This window comes from Odocoileus virginianus, unplaced genomic scaffold (assembly GCF_023699985.2).
Source record: "Odocoileus virginianus isolate 20LAN1187 ecotype Illinois unplaced genomic scaffold, Ovbor_1.2 Unplaced_Scaffold_21, whole genome shotgun sequence".
In the NCBI taxonomy this organism is placed as follows: domain Eukaryota; kingdom Metazoa; phylum Chordata; class Mammalia; order Artiodactyla; family Cervidae; genus Odocoileus; species Odocoileus virginianus.
This window is the reverse complement of record NW_027224283.1, coordinates 116,946-144,581: the sequence shown is the minus strand read 5'-3', so window position 1 is coordinate 144,581 and position 27,636 is coordinate 116,946. Positions and strand designations below refer to the sequence as shown.

Sequence of the window (27,636 nt, the reverse complement as noted above, 5' to 3'; positions counted from 1 at the left end):
TTTTAATAACCAAACTGGTACTTTATACTTCTTGGACCTTTGTTATATACTTGATATTGAAATAGATACTTCATAGACTATTGACCTGGAATAGTCTTCCCTCCGGTGCTCATTGTTTCCCAATGTCATCTCTGTTCCCAGTCTTGAATTTTGCTGGACAAGCACATACTCAGCCACTTGTTTTCATTTTTTAGTTTCCAGGTGTATTAATTTGTCATGGTATACACATTAAGTTATTTTTAGATGATCTATTATTTATTTGTAGCTCAAAATAATCTTATCAATAAATATATAACATCCAAGATTAAAGTGCTCTGAAAATGATGTTTAACTGATACTCACATTAGAATTTCCACTGATAAATTTTGTACAATCAGGAAAGACTAATTTACTTGAGACAAATATTACCCAAACCTCAAAAAATGTAAATGAAATGCATAATTTATAATACTTACATTCTGACAGTTAATCACAGCCTCTCTCTACTAGTTACTTAATTACAACTATTCTTATAGCTACAACTTGAAAATGAATATAATGCAAATAGTATTAGAGGTATGAGAATTTCTGGTTACTATTGATTGAATGGGAAACACAGGGTGAGATGGTTGGATGGTTTCCCCAATTCAATGGACTTAAACTTGGGCAAACTCTGGGAGATGGTGAGGAACAAGGTAGGCTGGCATGCTGCAGTCCATGGGGTCAATAAGAGTCAGACATGACTTGGTGACTGAACACCAACAACAGCACTGATTGAATCTGGTCACTTCTACAGTAACAGCAGCTTGCGAATGCATAATTTCCTTAATTTTTTTTGTCTTCAAATACATCAACTTCCTCACAATAGATGTAGTGCTAAGACAAATCTAGGAAACAGCTTTAAAAAAAAGAAAATAAAAACTTTCAATAAGTGAGAAGAAAAGCAGGCTCAGAGGAACTCCTAGTAGTTTTGGACAAGCTGATGTTCCAAACCATTATGCTCAGAGAGAGGATTTTCCAGTTTCACCCTTAATATTTATTTCATTTGCTGAATCTGCCACAAAAATTAATAAATAAAATAGTCCTTGGTTACTCAGGATCAAAAACTACTAATGGAGCATCTGTGTAATCATCTTGTATCGTGTGACCTTTGGGTAAATGAAACAAGCCAACTAGTAGAGCAACAGAGGGAAAACAACCTTTAGAGACAGGAAAAACAACAGAATCACTTTGCAGACTGGGAGGACAACTGACTTTAATTAAAAACAAAACATAGTCCAATTTCTTTTAACTAATTCTTGTGTAAGGTAAAGAAGATGGATCTCTCTCTCTACTTTTCTATTTGTTATAAAATGAATATATTATATATTGACATTTGATGAGACATATGACAATGAAAAATTAAAGTGAAAAAGAATAAAGGAAGAGGTAATAGAGGAAATGAAAGGTAACATTTTGGAGCATGTCCTTCCATACTTTTCTATACTCCTGCACATATATCCATGTGTATCACATGTAATAATTACAAATGCATGAACATTATTAAAAATGCTTCCACGCTGTGGTACTCAGATTGTCACAGTTATTTTACACTTGGGCTTCCCAGGTGGCTCAGTGGTAAAGAATGAACCTGCAATGCCATAGTTGTAGGTTCAGTCCCTGGGTTGGAAAAATCCCCTGGAGAAGGAAATGACAGCCTACTCCAGTACTATTGCCTGGGAAATCCCATGAACTGAGGAACCTGCTGAGCTACAATCCATGGGGTTGCAAAGAGTTGGTGATGACAGAGTTACTAAACAACAACAACACTACACTTAGATATTTGTGAGCCTATTTATGTCTCAATAATTATTTGCTTGCATCATTTTAAACCTATTTAATTTCAGTCCACTGTATTACTTTAACAACAGCATTTAAATTCAAATTTATCATTGTTGTAAATAAATGTTGCTTCCAGTTTTACCATTGTAAAATATCACTCTATAGATAATTATGATGTTTCTAATTACCTTTAATCATATGAGCTTCTTTTATATTTTCTACAATTATAAAAATATTGCAAGAAGTTTTTAAAAACTATTTCTGTATATTGTCTGGAAAACTGGATCAAGGTAAAATTTCTCTGAGATACTGAGATACATACTTAGAACTATAATCTACTATTAACTAATAATTAGTATGTTCCTTCAAGTCATAAGAGTATCTTTATGCATACACTCAAGATTGCTTTTCCTTTAAATAACTATTACCTTTATTCATTTGTGGACTAATGTAGGTCAAGGCTGGGTTGCAGATTGAAGTAAAATTTACATACAATAGGTGGAACCTTTAAAATATTTTAACTAGTGAATTTTCAAAATATGTACTTCCCTAATCATTACTTTCACTGTAAAGACAATAAACATTTCCATATTCCCACAAATTTCCATCATATCCTTTGCTAGTAAACTTTTTATTTCTAGGCAGCCAGTGATCTTTCTGTCATTTTAAATCAGATTTGATTTGCCTTTTTCTTGTGTTACACTTGAATGGAATAATCATGGCATTCTTCCCTTATAATTTTTTAATATTCAATTTTACTATTGCACATATAAGTAGTTCACTTACATTACTGAGAAATATCCATGATTTAGACATATTGCCACTTTGTTAATAGTTTTTTTTACCTGTTTTGCAATTCCTTTTTTCCTTTCTTTTTCTTTTGCCCTCTTCTTTTGTCATTTGATGACTTTCTGTAGTGGAATGTTTCTTTTTTCCCTCTTTTTGTTTTGTTCTCACTGTGTACAGTATATTTACTTTTATGTTGAAAATGTATATTCTTATAAATGCACCCAAAATAAACAAGACCTGACACCAAAACAAGATAGAACTTACAAGAGTGGAAAATCACAGGTTACTCTTTCTCATGAGTATAGATGTAAAAATGAAACAAAATATTGAATCCAGAACTATATAAAAAAATAATACATCATAACCAAGCAGAGTTTGGACCAGAAGTGCAAGTTTAGCTTAATATTAGTCAGTCAATGTAACAAACCACATTAACAAAATAAAGGAGAGAAAAATCATCTCAATACATGCAGAAAAAGCATTTATCAAAATTCAGCACACATACATGATATCCTCAGAAACTAGAATTAAAAGGGAAATTTTCCAATCTGATGAGAAGCATGCAAGAAAAACCTATAATTAACATCATATTTTAACAGTGAAAAAATGGATGCTCTCCTCTATTGTTAGGAACAGGACAGGATATTCACTCACATAACTTCAGTTCAGTACTAGTTGAAGTTTCCAGCTCTTTCAATAAAGCAAGAAGAAGAATAAATACATAAAAAGATTTGGAGTAAGGAGGTAGAAATGCTTTTTTTCATACATGATTATGTACACAGGAAATTCTAGGGCATTTATAAAAAAATAAAAAAGACTACTGAACTAATATGTGAATTTAATAAGATTTCAGATGCAAAATCAATGTACAAAAATAAATTGTATGGCAAAACCAATACAATGTTGTAAAGTAAAATAAGTAAATAAATTAATTAATTAAGAAAAGAATAATAAAAAAGAAAATGCATGAGAAAAAAATTGCATTTCTATACACTCAAAACAAACTTGAAAATGAAATTTTAAATACCATTTATAATAGCATAAAAATCAGAAAATATTTAGAAAGATATTTGAGAAAATATGTGTAAAGCTTCTTCACTAAAAAAATTGCTGAGGTACATTTTACTTATTTATTTATTTTGAGATACATTTTAAAAGACTCAAATAAGTGTGGAAATATGTCACATCTATGGGTTGGCAGATTCAGTGTTGTTTATCAGTTCTTCCCAAATTGATTTCTAAATTCAAATGCAATTTCAATCACTATCCCAGCTGGATTTTTTTTTTTTTTTTAAGAAAAACTGACAAGCTATATGTAAAATTTTTATGGGAAAGGGAGTAGCTGATATCAAGTCAAACCAATCTTGAAAATGCTGCAGAATTTACAGTACATAGATTCAAGACACTTTAAAGCCACAGTGACAAAAACAGTGAGGTACTGGTGAAAAGATCAACACACAGATAAATAACATAAAATGGATCAGCCAAATTCACAGATACATGGCCTACTGATTTTGACAAAGGCACTGGAGTAATTCAACATGTAGGCAAAGATTTCTTGGGACACATAATCCAGCACAAACCATAAAAGGAAAAATTGATAAACTGGATTTCATCAAAATTAAAACTGCTCTTCAAAAGACATCGTTAAGAAAACAAAAATGCAAATCACAGACCGGGAGAAAATAGTCACAATGCACACATTTGAAAAAGGATTTCTATGAGAAAGCACTGAGGTAGAAATTGTTAGGCAGTCAGTGTAGAAGTCAGAGTCTTTGTTCTTTTTCTAATTTCAATTTTAATTCTCACACACAAGTGTTTTGGCTCCACTAGCCTAAATTTGTATTTGTCCCAGTTTCCAGGCATTCAGAGGAATGCCTTCCTGGTCCGGAGGATCATAGAACATTCAGATCCAGGACAAGAGAATCACTGATGCCTGTCCAGTTTAGCAAGGAGAAACATTCTGGGCAGACAATTCGCTCCTAAACACACATCTGTGCTGTGCTGTGCTTAGTCGCTCAGCAGTGTCCGATCTGCGGCTTCATGGACTGCAGGCCCCCAGCCTCCTCTGTCCGTGGGGATTCTCCAGGCAAGAACACTGGAGTGGGTTGCCATCTAGCCCCTAAATAATGGTCTGGGGGTCTTGAGAAAGGGTCAAGGGATGGCGTCGATATGTCTAGAAAAACTGAGAAGCTGGGAGATCCAAGAAAGCCATAAAAATGACAAACTGGACATTGCAACATTTAAACTGATTGATGAAAAATTACACATATCTGGGCCCGAGCCAACCAATAACGAACAGATCAATTCTAATAAAGATATAAAAGCTGCTGTTATTCCCATCTTTTGGGGCTCTTTACCCCTTCTCAGTGTCTATATTGAGGGCCTTGTGTCTCTATCTTTTTAAACATAAACTTTGCCTGCGTGAGTGTTTGCGAGTTTGTGAAATTAATTCTCTGCCTCTGTGAACAGAATCCCGCTTCCCGTTTCAGCCCCACCAGATGTTCACCAGCCCAGAAGCTCTCTGAAACCCATCTTTTTGGGGTTTTATGGAGGCTTTATTACGTAGTGATTATTGTTTAAATCATTGGTCTCTGTACATTGAACTAAATCTCCAGCGAGTACCCTCTCTCTTCATTGAGGTGAGGGATTTCAGTTCAGTTCAGTTCAGTCGCTCAGTCGTGTCCGACTCTTTGCGACCCCATGGACTGCAGCACACCAGGCCTCCCTGTCCATCACCAACTCCCGGAGCCTGCTCAAACTCATGTCCATCGAGTCGGTGATGCCATCCAACCATCTCATCCTCTGTCGTCCCCTTCTCCTCCTGCCTTCAGTGTTTCCCAGCATCAGGTTCTTTTCCAATTTGGGGACTGTAAATTCCAATCCTCTAATCAATTGATTGATTTCCCTGGCAACCAGGCTTTATCCTAAGGTGATTTAAGGGCTTGCCTTATCTTTTCATTAACATAAGGTAAAATACCTTTATTGCTCTCATCCCTTAAGAAATTCCAAGTATTGTAGGAGCATCCTTTCAGGAACTGGATGATGACATATAGGTATTTTTTTTTTAATAAGTCACAATATCACATAGCCCAATGATCTTCATTGTTCATGATAAGGTAACAGTACCACTGTTATGATTACTGTGTTGATTTCGGAGCCCATTTTGTTTTTTGGAAAATATACAATGGATATTCTGATGATTCTTTCATAAAATTTCAAGGGTGAAGCATAGACATGTTGTAAAAATGTAAAATCTGAAAGGAATAGTCCTTTTAATAACAGTAGGTATGGGTGAATGATGGGTTGGTTATCAAGTACAGGAATATTAACTAGCATCAAGGTTTAGATCTAGGTATTCACTGAAATCATATTGATAAAAGCTTGTCTTTTATCTGAAAAATGTATATGTGTGTATATTTTCTGAAAAGATTTTATTGTGGTAAGAACACTGTAAGATCTACCCTTTTAACAAATTTTTAGTGTAGAATACATTATTGTTGATTATAGGTACAATGTTGTAAAGCAGGTCTCTAGAGTTTATGGATTTTACTTAACTAACATTTTATGCCTTTTCATTAATAATTCTCCATTCCCCTGACCCTTTCAGCCCTGTTCCCTGGTAACCACTATTCCAGTTTTTAATTTTATTGACTATTTTAGAAATTTCATGTAAATGAAATCATGAAGTTTTTGTCTTTCTGTATCTGGTTTATTTCACTTAGGATACTGTCTTCGAGATCCATCCATATTTTCACAGGTTGCTGAATTTTCTTCTTTTTGAAGACCAAGTAGTATTCCATTGTGTGTATATACCACATTTAACTTATCCATTAATCAATAGGAAGACATTTAGGTTGTTTCTACATATTAGTTATTGTGAATATTGCTACAATGAACATGAGTGTACACACATCTCTTTGAAATCCTTTTCAGTACTTTTGGATATATACCAGGAAGTAGCTTGGTTGAATCATAGGGTAGTGCTATGTTTTATTTTTTAAGGAAACTGAGTGACTATTAAATAAAAAAACAAGCAAACAAAAAAAAAACTGAAGGAAAAAAAGAGTGATCCAATAAATAATGAGAATATATATAAAATACAGGGAAATAGAAGTTGTAAAAGACTAAATGTGAACACAGAGAGGCCTGTAGGTTCAAGAGCATATAGCATAAATTGTAGTGAATAGAGGAAATGGTTTCAGATGATGATCTGTGTAAGCTTCTTTTTCTAGGAAATGTAGTAAATAGTTTCTGTTCCTCCAATGTATAACCATTCATATCATTAAAAAATGCAATACCTTTATGTACAGCTTTTCATATTTCTTTTGAAAACATTTGTAAGTTTCCAAGATTTCATACATCTGGCTGTTTTTATATTCTTTATTTCTTTTACTTAATTTTTGATGTGTGCTTGCCTATTTTAGAGACATTGTGTGTTGGCATTTCAATATATTGTGCACCTGGCAAGTTTTTGCAATACCAAAATACTTAAATTCCTCAAAATAGTTGTTATCTGCTCTCACAATTTTCCCTTTCATTTCTTTCTTTCTTTCTTTTTTTATTTTTAGAAAAGCTTATAACATTTAAGAGGCTTCCCAGGAGGTGCAGTGGTAAAGACTCTGCCTGTCAATGCAGAAGACACAAGAGACACCAGTTCAATCCCTGGATTGGGAAGATATCCTGGAGTAGGAAATGGCAACCCACTACAGTATTCTTGCCTGGAAAATCCTGTGGACAGAGGAGCCTGATGGGCTACAGTCCATGGGGTCGCAAAGAGTTAGACATGACTGAGCCTGTATGTATTACTATTATTACCATAATATTTAAAAGTTTTGTTATTAAAAATTCAACATGCATTTTTTGTAATTTTCGTTTTAATGTTTAGTATTTAGTTTTGCTATAGATTAATTGATAATAGGTGCCTGAGTTTCTTTCTGGGCTCTCTACTCTCTTCCCTTGATCAATGTGTCAGTTTTTGTGTCTGTACCAAACTGTTCTGTTTAGCTTTTAGTATTTAGTATTAGTATTTAGCAAAATGCTATTTATTATTTCCATAATTGTAAACATTTATTATTCTCCTTCATAAAAGTGCTTATTTTCTGCGGAGTTAACTTTTGCTTTATTTAACATAGTATTGCTTCTATTCACTCCCAAAGGTACATGGGAATAAAATTTTTCTAGTTCTTCTCTATTGTACCTACCCCAAAGAAATTACCTAATACATATTTGTTATGTGAATCAATAAATAAATCATTTAAAAGCTTTTCATTTGAAAGTAATTTGAAAAATTAATAACAATCATTACTTATTCTTTCTCTGGAAAATGTAAAAATTTATCAACTTACTGTTCTCTCTTGGTAGGTCTAATTTGGTGATATGCTTCTGTTTTACCTGTTGTGTTTCATTTTTGCTACTTTTAATTTGGAGGTGAAGCTAGGATTTAAATTTTTAAAAATTGTTAACCTGCTCGTAAATGATGTTTCTGAAGAAGTTGTCACTAGACCAGGATGAATGAGAGTGTTTTGAGTAAATTACCCTGATGGCAAAACTTGGTAAGTTCAGTATGTGTTTATTTGGCTTTACATTCTCTTATTTTTTTTTAATATAGCAAGTCTTTTGATTGAGTTATTGAAGGCTTGTTTGACTTGCTTGTTCCTCAATGTATAAATGAAAGGGTTCAGCACTGGAGCGATGGAAGTAGTGAGCACGGTCACACCCTTGTTAATGGCCACTGAGTCCTTCGCTGAAGGTTTGATGTAGATGAAGATGCAGCTACCATAGGTGATTGAAACCACAATCATGTGGGAAGAGCAAGTAGAAAAGGCCTTTTTCTTCTGTTGGGCAGAAGGGAATCCTAAAATTGTCTTGATGATATAAATATAGGACAGAGCCACACACATCAGTGTCATAAGGAAGGTCAGCACAGCACAGATGAGAACAGTCTGTTCCATGTACCAAGTATTTGAACACGAGATTTTCAGGAGGGGAGATGCATCACAGACAAAATGATCAATGGTATTAGAATCACAAAATTCCAATTCTAGGCCTAGGCTAAGTGGGGGGATTATAATGAATAGACCAGCTACCCAACAACAAAATACAAGTCTTCTGCAGACCATGCTACTCATGATGGTCACATAATGCAGGGGTTTGCAGATGGCCACATAGCGGTCATAGGACATAGCAGCTAGGAGAAAAAATTCAGTTACACCAAAGAGGTCAGTAAAAAATACTTGGCTGACACAGGCATTGTAGGTAATGACCTTGTCACCTGTCATGATGCTATACAGATATCTGGGAATACAAGCTGATGTGAATGAGATCTCCAAGAAGGAGAAATTTTGTAGGAAATAGTACATGGCTGTCTTAAGGTGGGAGTCCAGTAAGATGAGGAAGATGGTGGTCAGATTCCCAGTTATGCTTAGCATGTAGGTGAGAAAGAGAAAGATAAGAAGCAAAACCTGCAGTTGAGGGTCATCTGTCAGTCCCAGCAGAATGAATGTGGTTACTGTACTGTTTCTCATTGCTGATTGCTGAGTTCTGTTAAATCTGCATGTTAATGTTGAAATGTTTCATTTTAGATTATTTTAACAGTATGGAAGGTATCATATTCAAGTTTTTCCTTATTTATCATTATTTAAAAATATTTGCAATTGAAATATTCACTCTGTAAAGGACTACTTTTGACTGTGGTGGGTCTGTCGTTTTGTAGGAGCAAAGATGTCTTGTGATATTCAGTTCTCTGTTTGCATGTGTTCCCCATCCCGATCTTCCCCTTCCACTTCCCTCTTAGCCTCCAACTAATAAAAGGAAATTAAAAAAAAAAGAGCTTTCTGTTTGATGTTATTACTTGACCTTTTGTTCTTTATTAATGTATTAAGATATGTAAGATCATTTGAGTTCACTGTGCACACATTCTGTAGTCACTTGAAATCTCTGTTTGAGCTCTATGATTAAAGAATTTGCTTTTCTATTTTTGTTCATTGCATACACTTCCCCTCAACCCCTCTAAACTCTATCATATGTGCATGTAAACACACACACACACACACACACACACACACACACAACTTTTTCAGCTCCCCATCTGATACTGCTTCCATCAATGTTTATCTTTTACTAAGTAATCACTTATGACCCACTGTCATGCAAAATATAGAATGTCTTAATGCACAATATAGTTGTACTTATGCATAATGTATGTTTATATTTTCATGAAATGCCTGGTAAATAAACTTCAAAGATAATACAGATGATGTATTTTTCTGACTCTTTTATCTGTGTGTTAATATTCTCTTCACTTCTTTCACATCTCACCATACTAATATCCCCTTTTTATTTTCATTAATTCTTATGTTTTGCTATGTCTTTCAGATGGTCATTTGTAAATCAATATCTTTGTTTTGTAATACTTGATTCTCAGATGAAATTTGACATATCTATTTGAACATATGAACTATGTCACAAATAAAACACATGCTCTTTATCTCTCTCCCTTCTCTTGATATGTTCCTTTCAATAACAATAATAGATTGCATTTATTGAGCACATTCCATGTGACTGATTTTTTTGGTAAATACTTCTCATACATCATATTCTTTCTGTCTTCAACTCACTTGAATAACTTCTACTGATTTTCAGTTTCACCTTGAAGCCCTGGAAAGTTTCCTGAAAGTGTGATCACTATGCCACCCCTGCCTCTGCATTCCCATAGAAAACAATGCTTGCTACCATTTTAACACTTAAGAAAGAACACTTATTTATGCATTAAGTTTCCTCTGGACCCCTCAGTTCATGTGTATGTGGACTCACTTTGTTGTGTGAACTAATGTATTGCTTTACTGATGTGGGACAGGGTCAGCTCTGACTGTCTCAGTAGAAAATGCAGCTAAGGCCTCAGGGTTACAGTACCTGACATGAGGAAGAAGAAATGAATGAGGTTCATGGTTTGTCTTACAGAACAGCCTAAAAGGATTGGAAATATATCAGCAACTAAATTAGAGTAAGTTGATATGTAAGAAATATTTCTGCTGCTCATTGCCTACCTTCCTCCAACTCTTTTCCTAAATCTCAGGCAACACATGCATCATGTCACTGAATGAACTTAGCCCTATCACTACCATTGGATATCATCTGATGTTCTAAAAAGACTGTTTATTTCCTTTTAAAGTTACACAAAGTTTAATAAAACAAGATTTAAAAGAAGACTCAGTGATATGTGGCTAACTGGTTTTTGTTTATCCTACTTTTTCAAGAGAAATGTTTGAAATGAGGGCAAGAATCTCTAATGAGGATGCAATTTCAGTCACGTAATTCTGTGGAGAAACTGAAGAGTATACTCACACAATTAAATGAATATACCTGTTATTTTTTTATGTGAATTTAATATATTTCTGGATGGTCATCAAATTTTAATCCTGTTAGATGCCAGTATATTTTAGTGAATAAAAATTTCTGATATATCCAAAGGAACTGTATTCTAAAAACATGAAAAAAGTATATTTTATCAAATATAGAAATTTATCACTCACATTTTCAATTTTTTAAAAGACAGGTAAAATATATTTTCCAAAGCATAGCAAGACTTAAATCACACAAGCCTGAATAAAATTAAAATGACCAATCTCACTTACTATTATGACTGTCAATCTTGGTTTCTGATGTTTGTTTAAACATATGCAGTCTTAAAATTCCTAAATTGAAAATGATAGCTAGAATGGAGATTTTCATATGAACATTTGGTTACTTTTGCTTATGAATCCACTGTCATGTTCAAACAAATCTAAGATGCTTCTTAGAGGTATCTTTCTGAATCATCCATCTTCAAACAATTACATGAATTTCCTTGTTGTATTCTTATAACTTTTCTCAAAAAAATAAAGAAATATAATATATGAAGGCGATGGAATGTCAGAAATCTTCTCCAGTTTGAGGAAAATTTCTATGCTGACTTCTCAGGGCTATGAACACATTGACTATATCTATCTTGACACTTTGCTTTATTTGATAAAAATACAACCAAGTGAATAAAAGAAGATTCCCTGGTGACCCAAGAACAAAGTCACTAATGAATCTTTTGAGTAATAAAATTTGTGGTAAAAAAAAAAAAAAACATGGTAAGTATAACTTCTTTGGATATAGTTTCCTTGGAGACAGGAGGATGCTGCAGATAAAGGCCAGTAGGAAAACAGAAGGGGATTCCCCAGTGGATCAGTGGCAAAGAATTTGCCTGCAATGCAGGAGCCACAGGAGACACGGGTTTGATCCCTGGGTCAGGAAGATTCCCCTGGAGAAGGGCATGGCAACTCACTCCAGCATTCTTGTCTGGAGAATCCTATGGACAGAGGAGCCTGGTGGGCTACAGTCCATAGGTCACAAAGAGTTGAACACGACTGAAGTGATTTAGCATGCATGCTTACAGAACAACAGAAGAGTCTGGTTGTAAAACAAAATTTTAACTTTCTTACTGTCACATGGAATAAACTAATACACATGGTATGGGAAGACCATAAAAAAACCACATCTCTTATTTACTAGTCTATATCATGAATCACTTATTACCTTTAGGAAATTTTAATTAGATAAGAAATTTTAAAATATGTAAAATCATATAACCCATATAGACTTGTTTCTTCAAACGTATCCACATATTTATAAGACTACTAAAAATAAGCATTAACAAGAGATTATGTATAATTGGATACATAAGTCAATGTTCTTAATCTTCTAAACATAGTTTAAATTAATGTACATATAATTATATATTATTTATTCTTATTAATTCATGTTCAACATCTTAATATTTTACTGTTCCTTCAGACATTAAAATCAAAGTACTATAAATTCATGTTCTTCAAAATTTTCCATGCTCCTATGGTCAACTAATTTATGACAAAGGAGGCAAAAATATGCAATGTGACAGGATGGTGTCTGATAAATGGAGCTGGGAAAACGACATTGTGTGTGTGTGTGTGCTTAGTTGTGTCTGACTCTTTGTGACCCCATGAATTATAGCCTGCCAGGTTCTGCTGTCCATGGGGTTTTCCTTGCAAGACTACTGGAGTAGGTTGCCATTTCCTCCTCAGGGGCTCTTACCCATCCAGGGATTGAACCCATATCTCCTGTATTGGCAGGTGGATTCTTTAGCACTGAGCCACCTGGGAAGCCTGGGAAAAGTGGACAGCCACATGCAATAAATAAATAAAATAGTATAAAACTGGATTAGTGGTACCTTACACATTGCACCAAAATTAACTCAAATGGATAAAAGACTTGAATGTAAAACCTGAAACTATAAAGTTCTCAGTAGAAAACACTGGCAGTAAGTTCCTTGACTTTGGGCTTAGCGACATTTTCTTGAATTTGACACCAAAACCAAAGGCAACAAAAGCAAAAATAGACAAGCAGGACCTCATCAAACTAAAAATCATCTGCACATCAGTTCAGTTTAGTTCAGTCACTCAGTCATGTCCAGCTATTTGTGACCCCTGGGACTGCAGCACTCCAGGCTTCCTTGTCCATCACCAATACCTGGAACTTTCTCAAACTCATGTCCATAGACTCGTTGATATCATCTGATCATCTCATCCTCTGTCATCTCCTTCTCCTCTTGCCTTCAATCTTTCCCAGCATCAGGGTCTTTTCCAATGAGTCAGTTCTTCGCATCAGGTGGCCAAAATATTGGAGCTTCAGCATCAGTTCTTCCAATGAATATTCAGGACTGATTTTCTTTAGGATTGATTGGTTTGATCTCCTTTCCATCCAAGGGACTCTCAAGAATCTTCTCCAATGCCACAGAAAAAAAGCATCAGTACTTTGGCACATAGTCATCATGTTATACAGTAGATCCTCAGATATCCTTATACCTAAAAGTTTGTGCTTTTTAAAATAACTGAACTCTCCTTATTCCCTCCACCCCCTAATTTTTGGTGACCACTTTTATATTATGTCTGAGTTTTATTTTATTTTTTAGATTCCATATATAAGCGATACCATGCAGTATTTAACTTTGTCTGACTTCTCTCACTTAACTTAATGCCCCGAATTTCAATCCATGTTGTCTTAAAAAACAGAATTTCTTTCTTTTCAGTGGCTGAATATGCACTGTTCATAGGCATGTGCATTTTTTCTGTACCCTTTAGGAGGAAAACTACTTTCTTTCAGCTTCTAAAGGCTGCATTGATTCTTTGACTCCTATTTCTTTCCTTGTATCATTCCAACCTATTGTTTCAATTGTCACAACTCCAACTACTAATTTGATTCTTTTTCCTTCTGATTAAATAATGGTGCCCATTCAGATAATCCAAGAAAAACTTATTTTAAGATCCATAACTTTATCACGTCTATCAAATTCCTTCTGCCATTTAAAGTAACCTTCAAAGGTTTCAGGGATTAGAATATCTTTAGATGGCTCATTATTCAGCATATTGTGCATGAGCACAATTGTCCAAGAAAGACATGGTCAAAATCTACAGTTATTAGTGAGTAGAGTTTATTCTAGCCCAGGTCCTGGTTGATCAGGTAAGAACAATTTACAGAGTTTGGAATTGTAAACATTCTGTCTTTAAATATTTTTTCTGATGGAATTTTCATTTTTCAAAAGAAAGACTCAATGGAACTTCTTAATTGGGCAATATATTTTTAGAGTTACTAAAAGAAGGTAATTTATTACATATACATGTTACACTAGTAGTTTCAAACAAACAAGAATTTTGTGAAATCAAGTAGGGATTTATTCATCAGGTTACTTTTAGGGTGATTTTTCACATTGAAGTACAGTTGATTTAACATACTGTTTTAGTTTCAGGTATATAGATAATAACTCAGTTATATATGTGTATATTATTTTCCATTAAATGTTACTTCAGTTCAGTACAGTTCAGTTGCTCAGTCGGGTCCGACTCTTTGCAACCCTGTGAACCGCAGCATGCCGGGCCTCCCTGTCCATCACCAGCTCCCAGAGTCCACCCAAACCTATGTCCATTGAGACGTTGATGCCATCTAACCATCTCATCCTCTGTTGTCCCCTTCTCCTCCTGCCCTAAATCTTTCCCAGCATCAGGGTCTATTCAAATGAGTCAGCTCTTCCCATCAGGTGGCCAAAGTATTGGAGTTTCAACTTCAACAAAAGTCTTACCAATGAATATTCAGGACTGATCTGCTTTAGGATGGACGGGTTGGATCTCCATGCAGTCCAAGGGACTTTCAGGAGTCTTCTCCAACACCACAGTTCAAAAGCATCAATTCCTCGGTGCTCAGCTTTCTCTATAGTCCAACTCTCACATCCATACATGACCACTGGAAAAACTATAGCCTTGACTAGACAGACCTTTGCTGACAGGGTAATGTCTCTGTTTTTTAATATGCTGTCTAGATTGTTCATAACTTTCCTTCCAAGGAATAAGCGTCTTTTAATTTCATGGCTGCAGTCACCATCTGCAGTGATTTTGGAGCCCAGAAAAGTAAAGCCAGCCACTGTTTCCACTGTTACCCCATCTATTTGCCATGAAATGATGGGACCGGATGCCATGATCTTAGTTTTCTGAATGTTGAGCTTTAAGCCAAATTTTTCACTCTTCTCTTTCACTTTCAAGAGGCTCTTTAGTTCTTCTTCACTTTCTGCCATAAGGGTGGTATCATCTGCATATCTGAGGTTATTGATATTTCTCCTGGCATTCTTGATTCCAGCTTGTGCTTCATCTAGTCCAGCATTTCTCATGATGTACTCTGCATACAAGTTAAATAAGCAGGGTGACAATATAAATCCTTGTAGCTTATGTATTTTATATATAGTAGTTTGTATCCATCAGGCCATTTTAATGGATTGCTTAGTAGAGGGAGAATAGGTGATGTCAGAAACCAAGTACCAAAATTAGCCTTAGAAAGACTACCTTATTTTTTTTTATTTTTTTACATCTTCATGACTTTTAATTTTATAACTGGAAGTTTGTACCTTTCACCACCTTCACCCATTTTGCCCACCTCCACCCCTCACCACTGGCAATCAACAGTCTGTTCTCTGCATCTATTAGCTTGGTTGTCTTATTTTTTAGAATTTAAGTATATGTGAGATCATATATTTCTCTTTTATGTCTTCTTTATTTCACTTAGCATAATGCCCTCAAAGTCCATCCATGTTGTTACAAATGGCAAGATTTCATTTATTTTTTATGACTGAATAGTATTATGTCACATTTTCTTTACCTATTCCTCCTTTAATGGACACTTAGATTGTTTCCATGTCTTGGCTATTGTAAATGATCCTGCAGTGAATGTGAGGGTGCATGTATCTTTCAAGTTCGTATTTTTGTTTTATCTGGATAAATTCCCAGAAGTAGAATTGCTGAATCAAATGGCAGCTCTATTTTTGTTTTTGTTTTTGTTTTTTTTTTTTGCTTTTTTTTTTCATATAGCTTTTTTTAAATTTCCACCTGAAATACTTTGTGCTTCCAATTGATTGCCTTTTTAAAAAATTTAGTTTTTTAATCAAAAGATAATTGCTTTACAGAATTTTGTTGTTTTCTGTCAAACCTCAACATGAATCAGCCATAGGTATACAAATATCCCATCCTTTTTGAACCTCCCTCCCACATCCCTCCCCATCACACCCCACTAGGTTGATACAGAGCCCTTGTTTGAGTTTCTTGAGCCATACAGCAAATTCCTCTTGGCTATCTATTTTACATATGGTAATGTAAGTTTCCATGTTACTTTTTCCATACATCTCAACCTCTCTTCCCCTCATCCCATGTCCATAAGTCTATTGTCTATGTCTGTTTCTTCTTTTTTTTTTTTTTTTTGTAAAGTTGCTCAGTTATTTCTGACTCTTTGTGACCCTATTGACTCTAGCCTACCAACCTCCTCCATCCATGGGATTTTCCAGGCAAGAATACTGGAGTGGGTTGCTATTTCCTTCTCCAGGAGATCTTCCCAACCCAGGGACTGAACCCAGGTCTCCTGCATTATAGGCAGATGCTTTACCATCTGAGCCACCAGGAAGTCTTGCTGTCCTCTAAATAAGTTCTTCAGTACCATTTTTCTATATTCCGTATATGTGCATTAGAATATAATATTTATCTTTCTCTTTCTGACTCACTTCACTCTGTATAATAGGTTCTAGGTTCATCCATCTCATCAGAACTGACTCAAATGCATTCCTTTTTATGACTGAGTAATATTCCATTGTGTATATGTACCACAACTTCTTTATCTATTCATCTGTTGATGGACATATAGATTGCTTCCATGTTCTTAGCTATTGTAAGTAGTGCTGCAATGAACAATGGGATGCAAGTATCTTTTTCAACCCTGGTTTCCTCAGGGTATATACCTCGGAGTGGGATTGCTGGGTCATATGGTGGTTTTTTTTTTTTTTTTCTAGTTCTTTAAGGAATCTCCATATTGTTTTCCAAAGTGGATGTATCAATGTACATTCCCACCAACAGTGCAAGAGCATTCCCTTTTCTCCACACCCTCTCCAGCATTTATTGTTTGTAGACTTTTTGATGATGACCATTCTGACCAGTGTGAGGTGACATCTCATTGTGGTTTTGATTTGCAGGAGGTCAGTCCTGAGTATTCATTGGAAGGACTGATGCTGAAACTGAAACTCCAGTACTTTGGCCACCTCATGAGAAGATCTGACTCATTGGAAAAGACTCTGATGCTGGGAGGGACTGGGGGCAGGAGAAGTGGATGACAGAGGATGAGATGGCTGGATGGCATCACCAACTCGATGGGCATGGGTTTGGGTAGGCTCCGGGAGTTGGTGATGGACAGGGAGGCCTGGCATGCTGCGATTCATGGGGTCGCAAAGAGTCGGACACAACCGAGCAACTGAACTGAACTAATGATGAGTGATGTTGAGCATCTTTTCATGTGTTTGTTAGGCATCTGTATATCTTCTTTGGAGAAATGTCTGTTTAGGTCTTTTTCCCACTTTTTGATTGGGTTGTTTGTTTTTCTGGCATTGAGTTGTATGAGCTGCTTGTATATTTTGGAAATTAATCCTTTGTCAGTTGTTTCATTTGCTATTATTTTCTCCTCTAAAGTTTTCCTTTCACTTTGCTTATAGTTTCCTTTGCTGTGCAAAAGATTTTAAGTTTAATCAGGTCCCACTTGTTTACTTTTCTTTATTTCCATTACTCTAGGAGGTGGGTCACAGTGGATCTTGCTTTGATTTATGTCATCGAGTGTTCTGCCTATGTTTTCCACTAAAAGTTTTATAGTTTCTGGTCTTACATTTAGGTCTTTAATCAATTCTTAATTTATCTTTGTGTGTGGTGTTAGGTTGGAGAAGGCAGTGGCAGCCCACTCCAGTGCTCTTGCCTGGAGAATCCCATGGACAGAGGAGCCTGGTAGGCTGCAGTCCATGTGGTTGCAAAGAGTCAGACATGACTGAGTGACTTCATGCTCAGTTTTCACTTTCCACTTTCCTGCATTGGAGAAGGAAATGGCAACCCACTCCAGCGTTCTTGCCTGGAGAATCCCAGGGACGGGGAGCCTGGTGGGCTGCCGTCTATGGGGCCGCACAGAGTCGGACACGACTGAAATGACTTAGCAGCAGCAGCAGCAGCAAAATGTACTTATATATAGTTTATATAGAACATTTCTATTTATATACATAATGAAATTGTGATGTTTTCTTTTTCAATGGCTTGGATTGGTTTAATTTAGGCTGAAATTATTTAGGATATTTTAAGAGTTCCTGAGAATTTTTTTTTTAATGATTTCATTCTCCTTTATTTTACAGCCAGAAATTCATTCACTTTCCCAAGAAATTTTAGAGGCCTTGCTGTATTCAAATTTTAATTCCTTTTTTTCATATTTTATCAAGAATTTTTAAAATCTTTTTCAATTTTTGTATCTTTTGTTGTAAAATCAGATGCAGCATGCATTTATATCTATTTGAATCTCTTAACTGTTTTTATTTATATCTTGTTTCTAACTCTTAATCTTCAATATGTTGCTTTCTGTTTTTCCTCCCCATATCTGGGTGTGTAAGATTCTTTTCCTGAGTATCATAAAGAATCAGTCTGTGAAATATTTAACATAAATTTTACTGATAATTGTTTTTGCTTTTTTATCTTAAACTTTCATTGTTCTATTTTGTTTCATCTTGTATTATAGCTCTCCTAATTAAGTGGCATATCAGTCCCTTTATTCTTAATCTACTTAAAAATATTTTAATATCAAGAAAGTGTAAGCACATGAATTACTCTCAACTACAACTTTATACATGCAAATATGCAATATATGTACAAATTTTATAATTATACATTCTTTATATATGGATTGTTGTCATGCCATTGTTTGCCAGGTATGCTGTAATTTCACTCTCAAAATTTTAATCTATTGTTAATTGACATTTGACTTATTTTAAAAGATATATTTTAAGTTTAAAGAATCTGAATTTTACATCTGATCTGTGGGCTTTAAAAACTCTACTTGTTTGCTGTTATAATGAGAGCTTAAATTACATTAGAGAATTTATTTTTCTCCTTTTATTTATTTTTTTATCTGATGGGTAAAAATGCTCAAACTTATCCAAATTTGTGGTTGGATACATTATGTTTTAATTCTCCATTCCATTGAATGTGCATTAATAGGGTTATGTTCATGTTATTACACCATTTCTAACTTTTTTTCATCATGTGACTGTTGAGACTGCATATTACATATCTTTGTGGTGTTTAAATTTATTCTGCTTGGGTATATTTTTAAATATGTTTGTTCACTCATCTTCACCCTATGCAGCACTTAGTGTAGGATCATAGACATTTGCTATTCTATTTTCAATATCTTTTTGTTATAAGATAATCTAAACAATGAAAATAATAATTATTAAACTATTGATAATTTTCCATGTATGGGTAAAATAGAAAAAATGAGAAGAGAAACTCCTTTATTAAGAGCCATGTCTTTTTTGGATGAAGGTTTGATATAGATGAAGATGCAGCTGCCATAAGTGATGGAAACTACAACTATGTGGGAAGAACAGGTTGAAAAGGCTTTTTTCCTTTGCTGAGAAGAAGAGAATCTTAGAATTGTCATGATGATATACATGTAGGACAGAACAACACACACAAGAGTCATGATGAAAGTCAAGACAGCACACACCAGAATCATTCTCTCTATGAACCATGTGTCTGAGCATGATATCTTTAGGAGGGGAGTGGCATCACAGAAGAAATGATCAATGACATTAGAGTCACAGAATTCCAGATTGAGGCCCAGGCTAAGTGGGGGAATGATGATTAACAAACCAGCCATCCAGCAGCTGATGATAAGCCTGTGGCAGACTCTGTTATTCATGATGGTCACATAATGCAGGGATTTGCAAATGGCCACATAGCGGTCAAAGGACATAGTGGCTAGAAGAAAAAATTCCATTATCCCAAAAAGGTAAGTAAAAAATACTTGAACAGCACAAGCAGTGTAGGTAATGACCTTGTCACCAGTTGCTATGTTGTACAGAAATCTGGGAATACAGGCAGTTGTGAATGAGATTTCCAAGAAAGAGAAATTTTGGAGAAATAAGTACATGGCTGTCCTGAGATGGCCATCCGTGAGGGTGAGGGAGATAATGGTCAGGTTCCCAGCTACACTCAACATGTAGGTGAAAAAAAGAAAGATGAAAGCTAGAACTTTCATTCGTGGGTCATCAGTCAGTCCCAGCAGGATGAATGTTGTTATTGTGTGGTTTCTCATCAAGGATTTCTGCTTTTGCCCAGTCATCAGGAAAAATTCAGAGACACTTGAAAAGAGTGTAATGAAGCCAAAATGAGTGCTCAACACTGGCTGTAAATGAAAGGCAAATTGATTTGACTGTCTTGAAGTGAGTATCTTGTCCATGAGTAGTATTTTATTGTGTATATAAATAGTTACTGTATTTTCATTCTTGCCTCATATTTCAATCAGATAATTTTATCTTTATTCCTAATACTTTTGGCTTAGTCTGTCTATTCATGAGTTGTGGAAACTAGTGGTCAAATACCTTATAATACTTGGATAATTTTCCTAAGGTTATTCCTCAGCTTTCGTCTATTACAAAGACACCAACTTCAACTGTTTTCAGCCTTCATTCAGTGCCTCCAGGGCTTGGATTTCTCTATGTTAACAAACTATTAGGAAATTACCCTGCATAATGGAGTTATTTTATGTAATTTTACATTTTACTATCTTTATTTTAAAAAATATTCTTCATACTCATCTGAGAGCAGGCTCAAATCTAACAAAAAACTTTATAATGTCCCCTAGTAAGCTTCACATTTTACAAACACTACTATACAGAAAGAAACAGTTTTTATTTCATTCTTTGCTTGAGGACTGAAAGCTTTCCCCCAAATTAGGGGCTTCCCTGGGTCCAATATTAGGTGAATTTGGGATGATGTGAAAACACTCAACAGTTCAAACTTTCTTCCCCTTCTTTTAGTCGTGGAAACTTACGGCATCACTGTGCTAGTGAACTCAGCTTTTCACTTTCAGGCAGTTTTCAGTATTCTGGAAGTAGCGTGTTCTTTTTCAAAATTAAAGTTCACCGATGAAGCTCAGTTTCTCCTAGGTGTTACAAATCAAGCATTGAGAAGGTAATCGACCTTATGCTCATTTCTGTTTACTTTAATATTCTCAAGAATAAGTATTTGTATTGAAGGAAGGATGCCAAATGAGATGATAAATCATCACCCTGTGTTTTACATAGGAGTGGTGATCTTCTTGTGTGTATATATATTTTTTATGTTATGATTGAGGATAAAGTAGGAATTTATTGTCTTAATATCTCTCATACTATTCTATACCAACTAATGCATAAAAATCAAACTGTCCCATGATGTTTATCTTTTCAAAGTTAATTATTTAAAAATGATCTATATCTTATAATATTTAGTTTCACTATGAAATGTCAAAATTTACATTAATAGCTCTTAGTTGATAAAGATGGATATAAAGCAATTTTTACATAGGAATTTATGGATATTTCTTACAAAGGCACTGAAAAATTAAAAAAAAATTATATACTTTTTTACCAATCAATCATAACTTCAAGTGAATGCTTAGCAACATTAGTTCTTAAGGTTAAAATATGTGTCTTTCTGTTGTATATTGCTCAAAATTTCACTCTATATTATTGTGCAGCTTGAAATGCTTAATTATTTCTGCTATTCATCATCAAATATTATAAAATTTTCTGCATAAATGATGGATATCCCAAACCTAAAAAGTATTTTCTTTTATTGCTTATAGCTGAAAATAAAAGGCAATTCTAAGATTGAGAATTACCAAGGATTCTCTCAGATTTTGAAGGTCTTGACATTCTTTTTGGAGAGAGAGATTTATACATTAACAAGATTGGTGTTTTATTTAGCAAACTTACAACTTAATGAATTAACAGAAGGGTCCTTAGAGATCCAGGTTCAATGAAGTCATTATGGAATCTTTTGTGTCATAGTGCTGGCAAAAAGCCTAAAACATGCAACTTTGAGGAATATCCTCAGAAGAAAGAAGTAGAAACAGCTTAGAGATTGGAGCACAAGGAGCAAGAGTGAGATGATGCACTACTCTAAATATTTATTATATCATTCAAATTACTATGAAGATCAAAGAGCCCTAATTTTCTTTTGGTGGTGGTGCTCGGTTGTGTGCAGCTCTTTGTGACCCCATGGACTTGTAGCCTGCCAGGCTCCTCAGTCTTTGTGATTTTCCCTGCAAGAATATTTTGGTGGGTTGCCATTTACTATTCCAGGGGATCTTTCCAACCCAGGGATTGAACCTATTTTCTATGCCTTTGGCATTGGCAGGCAGATTCTTTACCACTGTGCCACCTGGGAAACTCAATTTTCTATTGAATTTACCTTTTGTATGAATAATAAAATTATTTTGAAAAGTTAATCAGATAAAATGTACATAGTAGCATAATTTGGAGATAACTAATGTAAACACTTTGGAAAAGATCTTCTCAGATTATAAATCAGCAACTTTATCTCAATATATTATATGTAATATTTAAAAGTATATGAACAACAATCATCACCTGTATAATTTGCTGAAACAATTGTAAATATAAATGTAAATCAGTTTTAGAGATCTATTTAACACTTCAGCTTTAATTAAATTTAATATATAATATTTTGTCACTATAATATCAACCCGAAATTTATAAGCACATTGTATAAATTTATAACTTTGTATTTTCACATTATCAAAATGAATATATGTATATAAGCAGGGTGAGACTCAGTGAAAGTTGCTCAGTCGTGTCCAACTCTTTGTGATCCCATGGACTATACAGTCCATGGAATTCTCCAGGCCAGAATATTGGAGTGGGTAGCCTTTCCCTTCTCCAGGGGATCTTCCCAACCCAGGGATTGAACCCAGGTCTCCTGCATTGCAGGCAGGTTCTTTACCAGCTGAGCCACAAGGGAAACCCATATAACTATATATTTGATACAACAAATTTATATATTAATTTTTAAAAATTCCTTTTTTGTAATTTTTGGAGAGTATTATTTTAGTAAAAATATTTTTGTACTCTAGCTAAATATTCCAGAAGAGAAATTTCTTCTTCAGAAATACACACAAGCTAAAGGGTTAGCTCTGAGAAATGAAATACAATACCTGAAATGAGAAATTTACTGGATAACAGTAATAGAATTGTAGAGAATGAAGAATTAAAAAAAAAAACTTAGTTGTAACAATAAAAGTTAAGTAAACTGAAGCAGAGAGGAAAAGTAAATATTGTGACCATAAAGGCTGTAAGCACGTCAAGTGTTAGGCAAAAAGGGTTTTTCTTTCATTGAGAGGAATAAAGAAGAATAGAAAGAACAGGATGTGGGGGAGTGGGATAAAAGGTGGGGAAAATGGAAAGAAAGGGTGATTTGGGAAGAGGCTGAGGACTGATTTTCCAAGGTAGTGGCATTATGTTGAGATATGAAGGATGAACAGGATTTATCTAAAGGACAGTGCAAAGACTGAAGAAAATATTTCAAGAATAAACAAGGATCTATAAATAAAATACTACAGAGACAAATGTATTATATATGCTCAGACACAGAAGACTAGGGAGAGATACATGAAAGGTAATGAAGAACTTAATATCTAAGAGTATTAATTTTCCTTGAGAACTCATATGAAGGTTCATCTTTTTTATTCTTTTATCTTTTTTATCTTTTATCTTTTTTATTCTTTTATCTTTTTTATCTCACTGTACATTACTGACCTCTTATCAATAAATAACTTGAGTTTTCCATCAATTTTTTCAGTTGAGTTTCATTGAAATTTGGTCTTTGTGCAAGACCTACCTTTATAACTGGTGTTTCAGTATATATTTCAGTACTTAATCTGCCTTTTCCTAAAAGTTTTTTTTTTTTTTAATTTCCATTTTTATTATAAATTTCCATTCAAGAAGCTACCTTCAGTTCTGGAATGTTAGTCTTCCTCTTTGATAACAAAGTACATTTATTTTTTACATGGACTACAGTTTTTTTATTTTTAGCAAACATTAAAAAAATTTCTTTTTATTGAAGTACAATTGGTTTGCAAAGTTGTGTTAGTTGCAAGTGTATAGCAAAGTGCTTCAATTATACATACATATATATATTGTTTTTCATATTCTTTTTCATTATAGCTTGTTGCAGAATATTGGATATAGTTCCCTATGCTTATAATAGGACCTTGTTGTTTATTTTATTATTATCCTATGGAAAAACCCAAAGAACCAATTTGGCTAACCCAATATACATAGTAGTTTGTATATGCAAATCATTTTTCATTGAGGTATAATTGAAATAAAACCTTGCACTAGTTTCAGGTGTACAACATGATGATTTGACATTTGTATATAATGTGAAATGATCACCACAGTAAGTGTAATTAATATCTGTCACCATATATAATAATAGAATTTTTTTTTTGTAATGAGAATTCTCAAAATTTTAGAAGGTCTTTTTATATTAATATTTGAATAATAGTCCTGATGGTTATGTGGATGACAACATCTCTCTCTCTTGTCCTCTATCATTATCATCATCTCTCATGCACTTGTATAGTTGAACTGTTTGCTGAATAGGTGACACTGGTCTGAAGGTATAATTCTGCTTGTTTTTCTGGACAATCTCTTTAATGAGAGATGGTACCTTGCACATGTGTTTTGCAACAGGGGGGGAAATGAACTAGTTATGATCTGTTAAGGCTGCAGGGCCAAAAATGCTTTTAGGCACTTAGTGTGACTACTGTGATGACCACAATGATACAGAATCATTTAGAAACTTAAGACCCATTAATCTAGTATTTCCAGAACTATTTATGGTGAAGTACCAGCATTTACCTTCAATGTGATGCATACTCAAATTTTTGTAAAAACAGTAAAAATATAAAATGGCATAACATACTGGTTCACATTTTTTATTGTTAGATTCACTAATAATTTTGTCACTTTGCTTTTAAAGTATATAAAGTTTACTTTCTATTTTTGTATTTATTGTGCATCAGAATAGTTTGTTGATCAGCTCTCATCCTATAAAGGGGCTTAGCATTGCAGGCAATGGAAGCGGTGAGCACTGACACACCTTCATTAATGTGCACATTCTTTTGCTGAAGGTTTAATGTAAATAAAAGTGCGGCTGCCATAGGTGATGGATACAACAATCATGTGGGAAGAATAAGTGAAAAAAGCGTTTTCCCTTTGCTGGGCAGAGGGAAATTTTAGGATTGTATTTATGATGTATATGTAGGAAAGAACTACACACACAAGGGTCATGATGAAGGTCATCACAGCACAGGCTAAAACCATCTGCTCTATGAACCATGTGTTTGAACAAGAGATCTTGAAGATAAGAGACACATCACAGTGAAAATAATCAATGACGTTAGAATCACAGAACTCCAGATTTAAGCCTAGACTAGTTGGGGAGGGTTGTGATAAACAGCCCTCCAGCCCAGCAACTGAGGACAAACCTTCTGCAGACTTTGCTGCTCGTGATGGTGACATAATGCAATGGTTTGTAGATGGCCACATAGTGGTCATAGGACATGAAGCCCAGGAGAAAAAAATTAGTGGCTCCAAAAATGTTGACAAAAAGTAGTTGACTAGCACAAGCATTGTAAGTAATGGTCTTGTCTCCAGTAGACATGCTATAAAGGAATCTGGGAATACGGATGGTAGTGAATGAGATCTCTAAGAAAGAGAAATTTTGGAGGAAAAAGTACATGGCAGATTTAAGCTGTGAATTCACTAACGTGAGGAAGATGATTGTCAGATTGCCAGTTACACTCAACATGCATACAGTTTGAGTGTAACTCAAGCAGAAATATAAATACCAGAACTTGGAATTGTGGGTCATCGGTCAATCCCATCAGGATGAATGTTGTTAGTCTTGTATGGTTTCTCATCACAGGCTCCTGACTTCAGCCCAGTCTGTTTATAAAATTGAGATTAATATTGAAAAACTGGTACCAAAATCATGTCATCAATGGGTATTAGCCAATCAACTTCTCATAAAGTGGTTTGCAGAGATTTTCATCCTTAACAATGAATTGTGAACAGATATCTATCTCCACCTCTAACTGATATGTATTCCATGGTTGGTTAAGGGAATGTTTTCTCAAAATTGCTTTTACTATATGAGAGAGCTTATTTTTATAACTCTTTCCACATTCTCAAGTTATTTTTTCAGTTTATCTTACATTGCGATACACTTGTTTAATTCTGTCTCAGCCATAGAAGCAGAAGAGATTATTGATGTAGGTGACTTCACTGGTAGTCTGATATCCCTTTTTTCCCCAATAATTCTTCAATTCACTTTTAACTCACTATTTTGCTTCTTCTCACTCACCAAGGTTTTGCTCTAAAATGTTAGAGCTCAAGACACATCTACCATGTATGTTTGTTTCTCTATATTTTTTCACATGTGCATGGGATACCAAGAAAGTTTGCTTTGGATGTTCAAAAAATAATGTTACATTGAGATAACTTAGTTTTACCAATGCATAAGCAGGCCAACACGATTTTCATATATTTATTTCATTACTTGTCTTAACTTTGTAAAAAGATCTTTTCAGAAAATATGAAATTGTCTTAGCTTTCAGAGGCAAGCGTCAGTCTATCATTCTGATAAGTTGAGGATAAATGACCAAGATGAACATACTTATTCTTCTAGTAATCATAGCTTCAGATAGGCATTTCACTCCCAAATTCCTCAAGGTGACGGTAGCTGAGCAGGAATGTGTCAAATTAAAAGGAGTAAAAATAGGTAGGTACACTGCCAATCACTTCTTTTTTAGGAAACAACACTCACACATTCACAGGCAAAGATTCCCAAGTTTTCTATATCTAAAATATTTAGAGATTTCCTCAAGATTTTTGTCCCACTGAAATCTAACAATATTTACTTGTACTCTAAGGAAAAAGGCTGGCATGTACAAGACCTCACTCTGTTTTTTAGAGAGTTTGATGATATGATTCCTTTGAAATACTATCATTTTTTTAATGTACCATAACTAAGTGAATAAACACTTAGGTCCTTGGTGACTGGTTCAAAAGTCATTAAGGAATTTAGCATGTAATTAACTTTGGGGGAAAGAAATACTCCTGAAGGAACAATGGGGACAGTTTTCTTAGAGACAGAAATAAACACGAACTTCATCATAGACCCTTTTAATTATAGGGGACACTTTTCCTTATTTATTAGTTTTTATGACTTTAATTTCAAAAATAAATATTCACAAAGAAAGTACATGTATGATCATACACAGTAAACAGTTAGCTATTGTTGATATCTGTATGTATACACCTAGATATATTATTTTATACATTACTACACCCCAACCAGTAACACTGAAGAAGCTGAAGTTGAATGCTTCTATGAAGACCTACAAGACCTTTTAGAACTAACACCCAAAAAAAGTGTCCTTTTCATTATAGGGACTGGAATGCAAAAGCAGGAAGTCAAGAAACACCTGGAGTAACAGGCAAATTTGGCCTTGGAGTACAGAATGAAGCAGGACAAAGGCTAATAGAGTTTTGCCAAGAGAACGCACTGGGCTCATAGC

The 27,636-nt window shown here is 34.6% G+C and overlaps 2 protein-coding genes and 1 pseudogene across 2 annotated transcripts; all 3 read right to left on the bottom strand.

Annotated features, from left to right (window-relative positions):
* Window positions 1–8,171: 8,171 nt before the first annotated feature.
* On the bottom strand, window positions 8,172–9,116 carry LOC110152724 (olfactory receptor 6C2-like). The gene has a single exon (XM_020916499.2). It carries the CDS (start codon window positions 9,114–9,116, stop codon window positions 8,172–8,174), a length of 945 nt encoding a protein of 314 aa, XP_020772158.2.
* A 10,318-nt stretch (window positions 9,117–19,434) lies between these two features.
* On the bottom strand, window positions 19,435–20,301 carry LOC110152725 (olfactory receptor 6C2-like). The gene has a single exon (XM_020916501.2). The coding sequence runs from the start codon at window positions 20,299–20,301 to the stop codon at window positions 19,435–19,437; it is 867 nt and encodes a 288-aa protein (XP_020772160.2).
* A 4,743-nt stretch (window positions 20,302–25,044) lies between these two features.
* Window positions 25,045–25,977, bottom strand: LOC110124695 (olfactory receptor 6C2-like; annotated as a pseudogene).
* Window positions 25,978–27,636: the final 1,659 nt, after the last annotated feature.

What these genes read in the sequence shown, in the direction of transcription:
- LOC110152724 (XM_020916499.2), bottom strand. Translation starts at nt 9,116, where the DNA reads ATGAGAAACAGTACAGTAACCACATTCATTCTGCTGGGACTGACAGAT.
- LOC110152725 (XM_020916501.2), bottom strand. Translation starts at nt 20,301, where the DNA reads ATGAGAAACCACACAATAACAACATTCATCCTGCTGGGACTGACTGAT.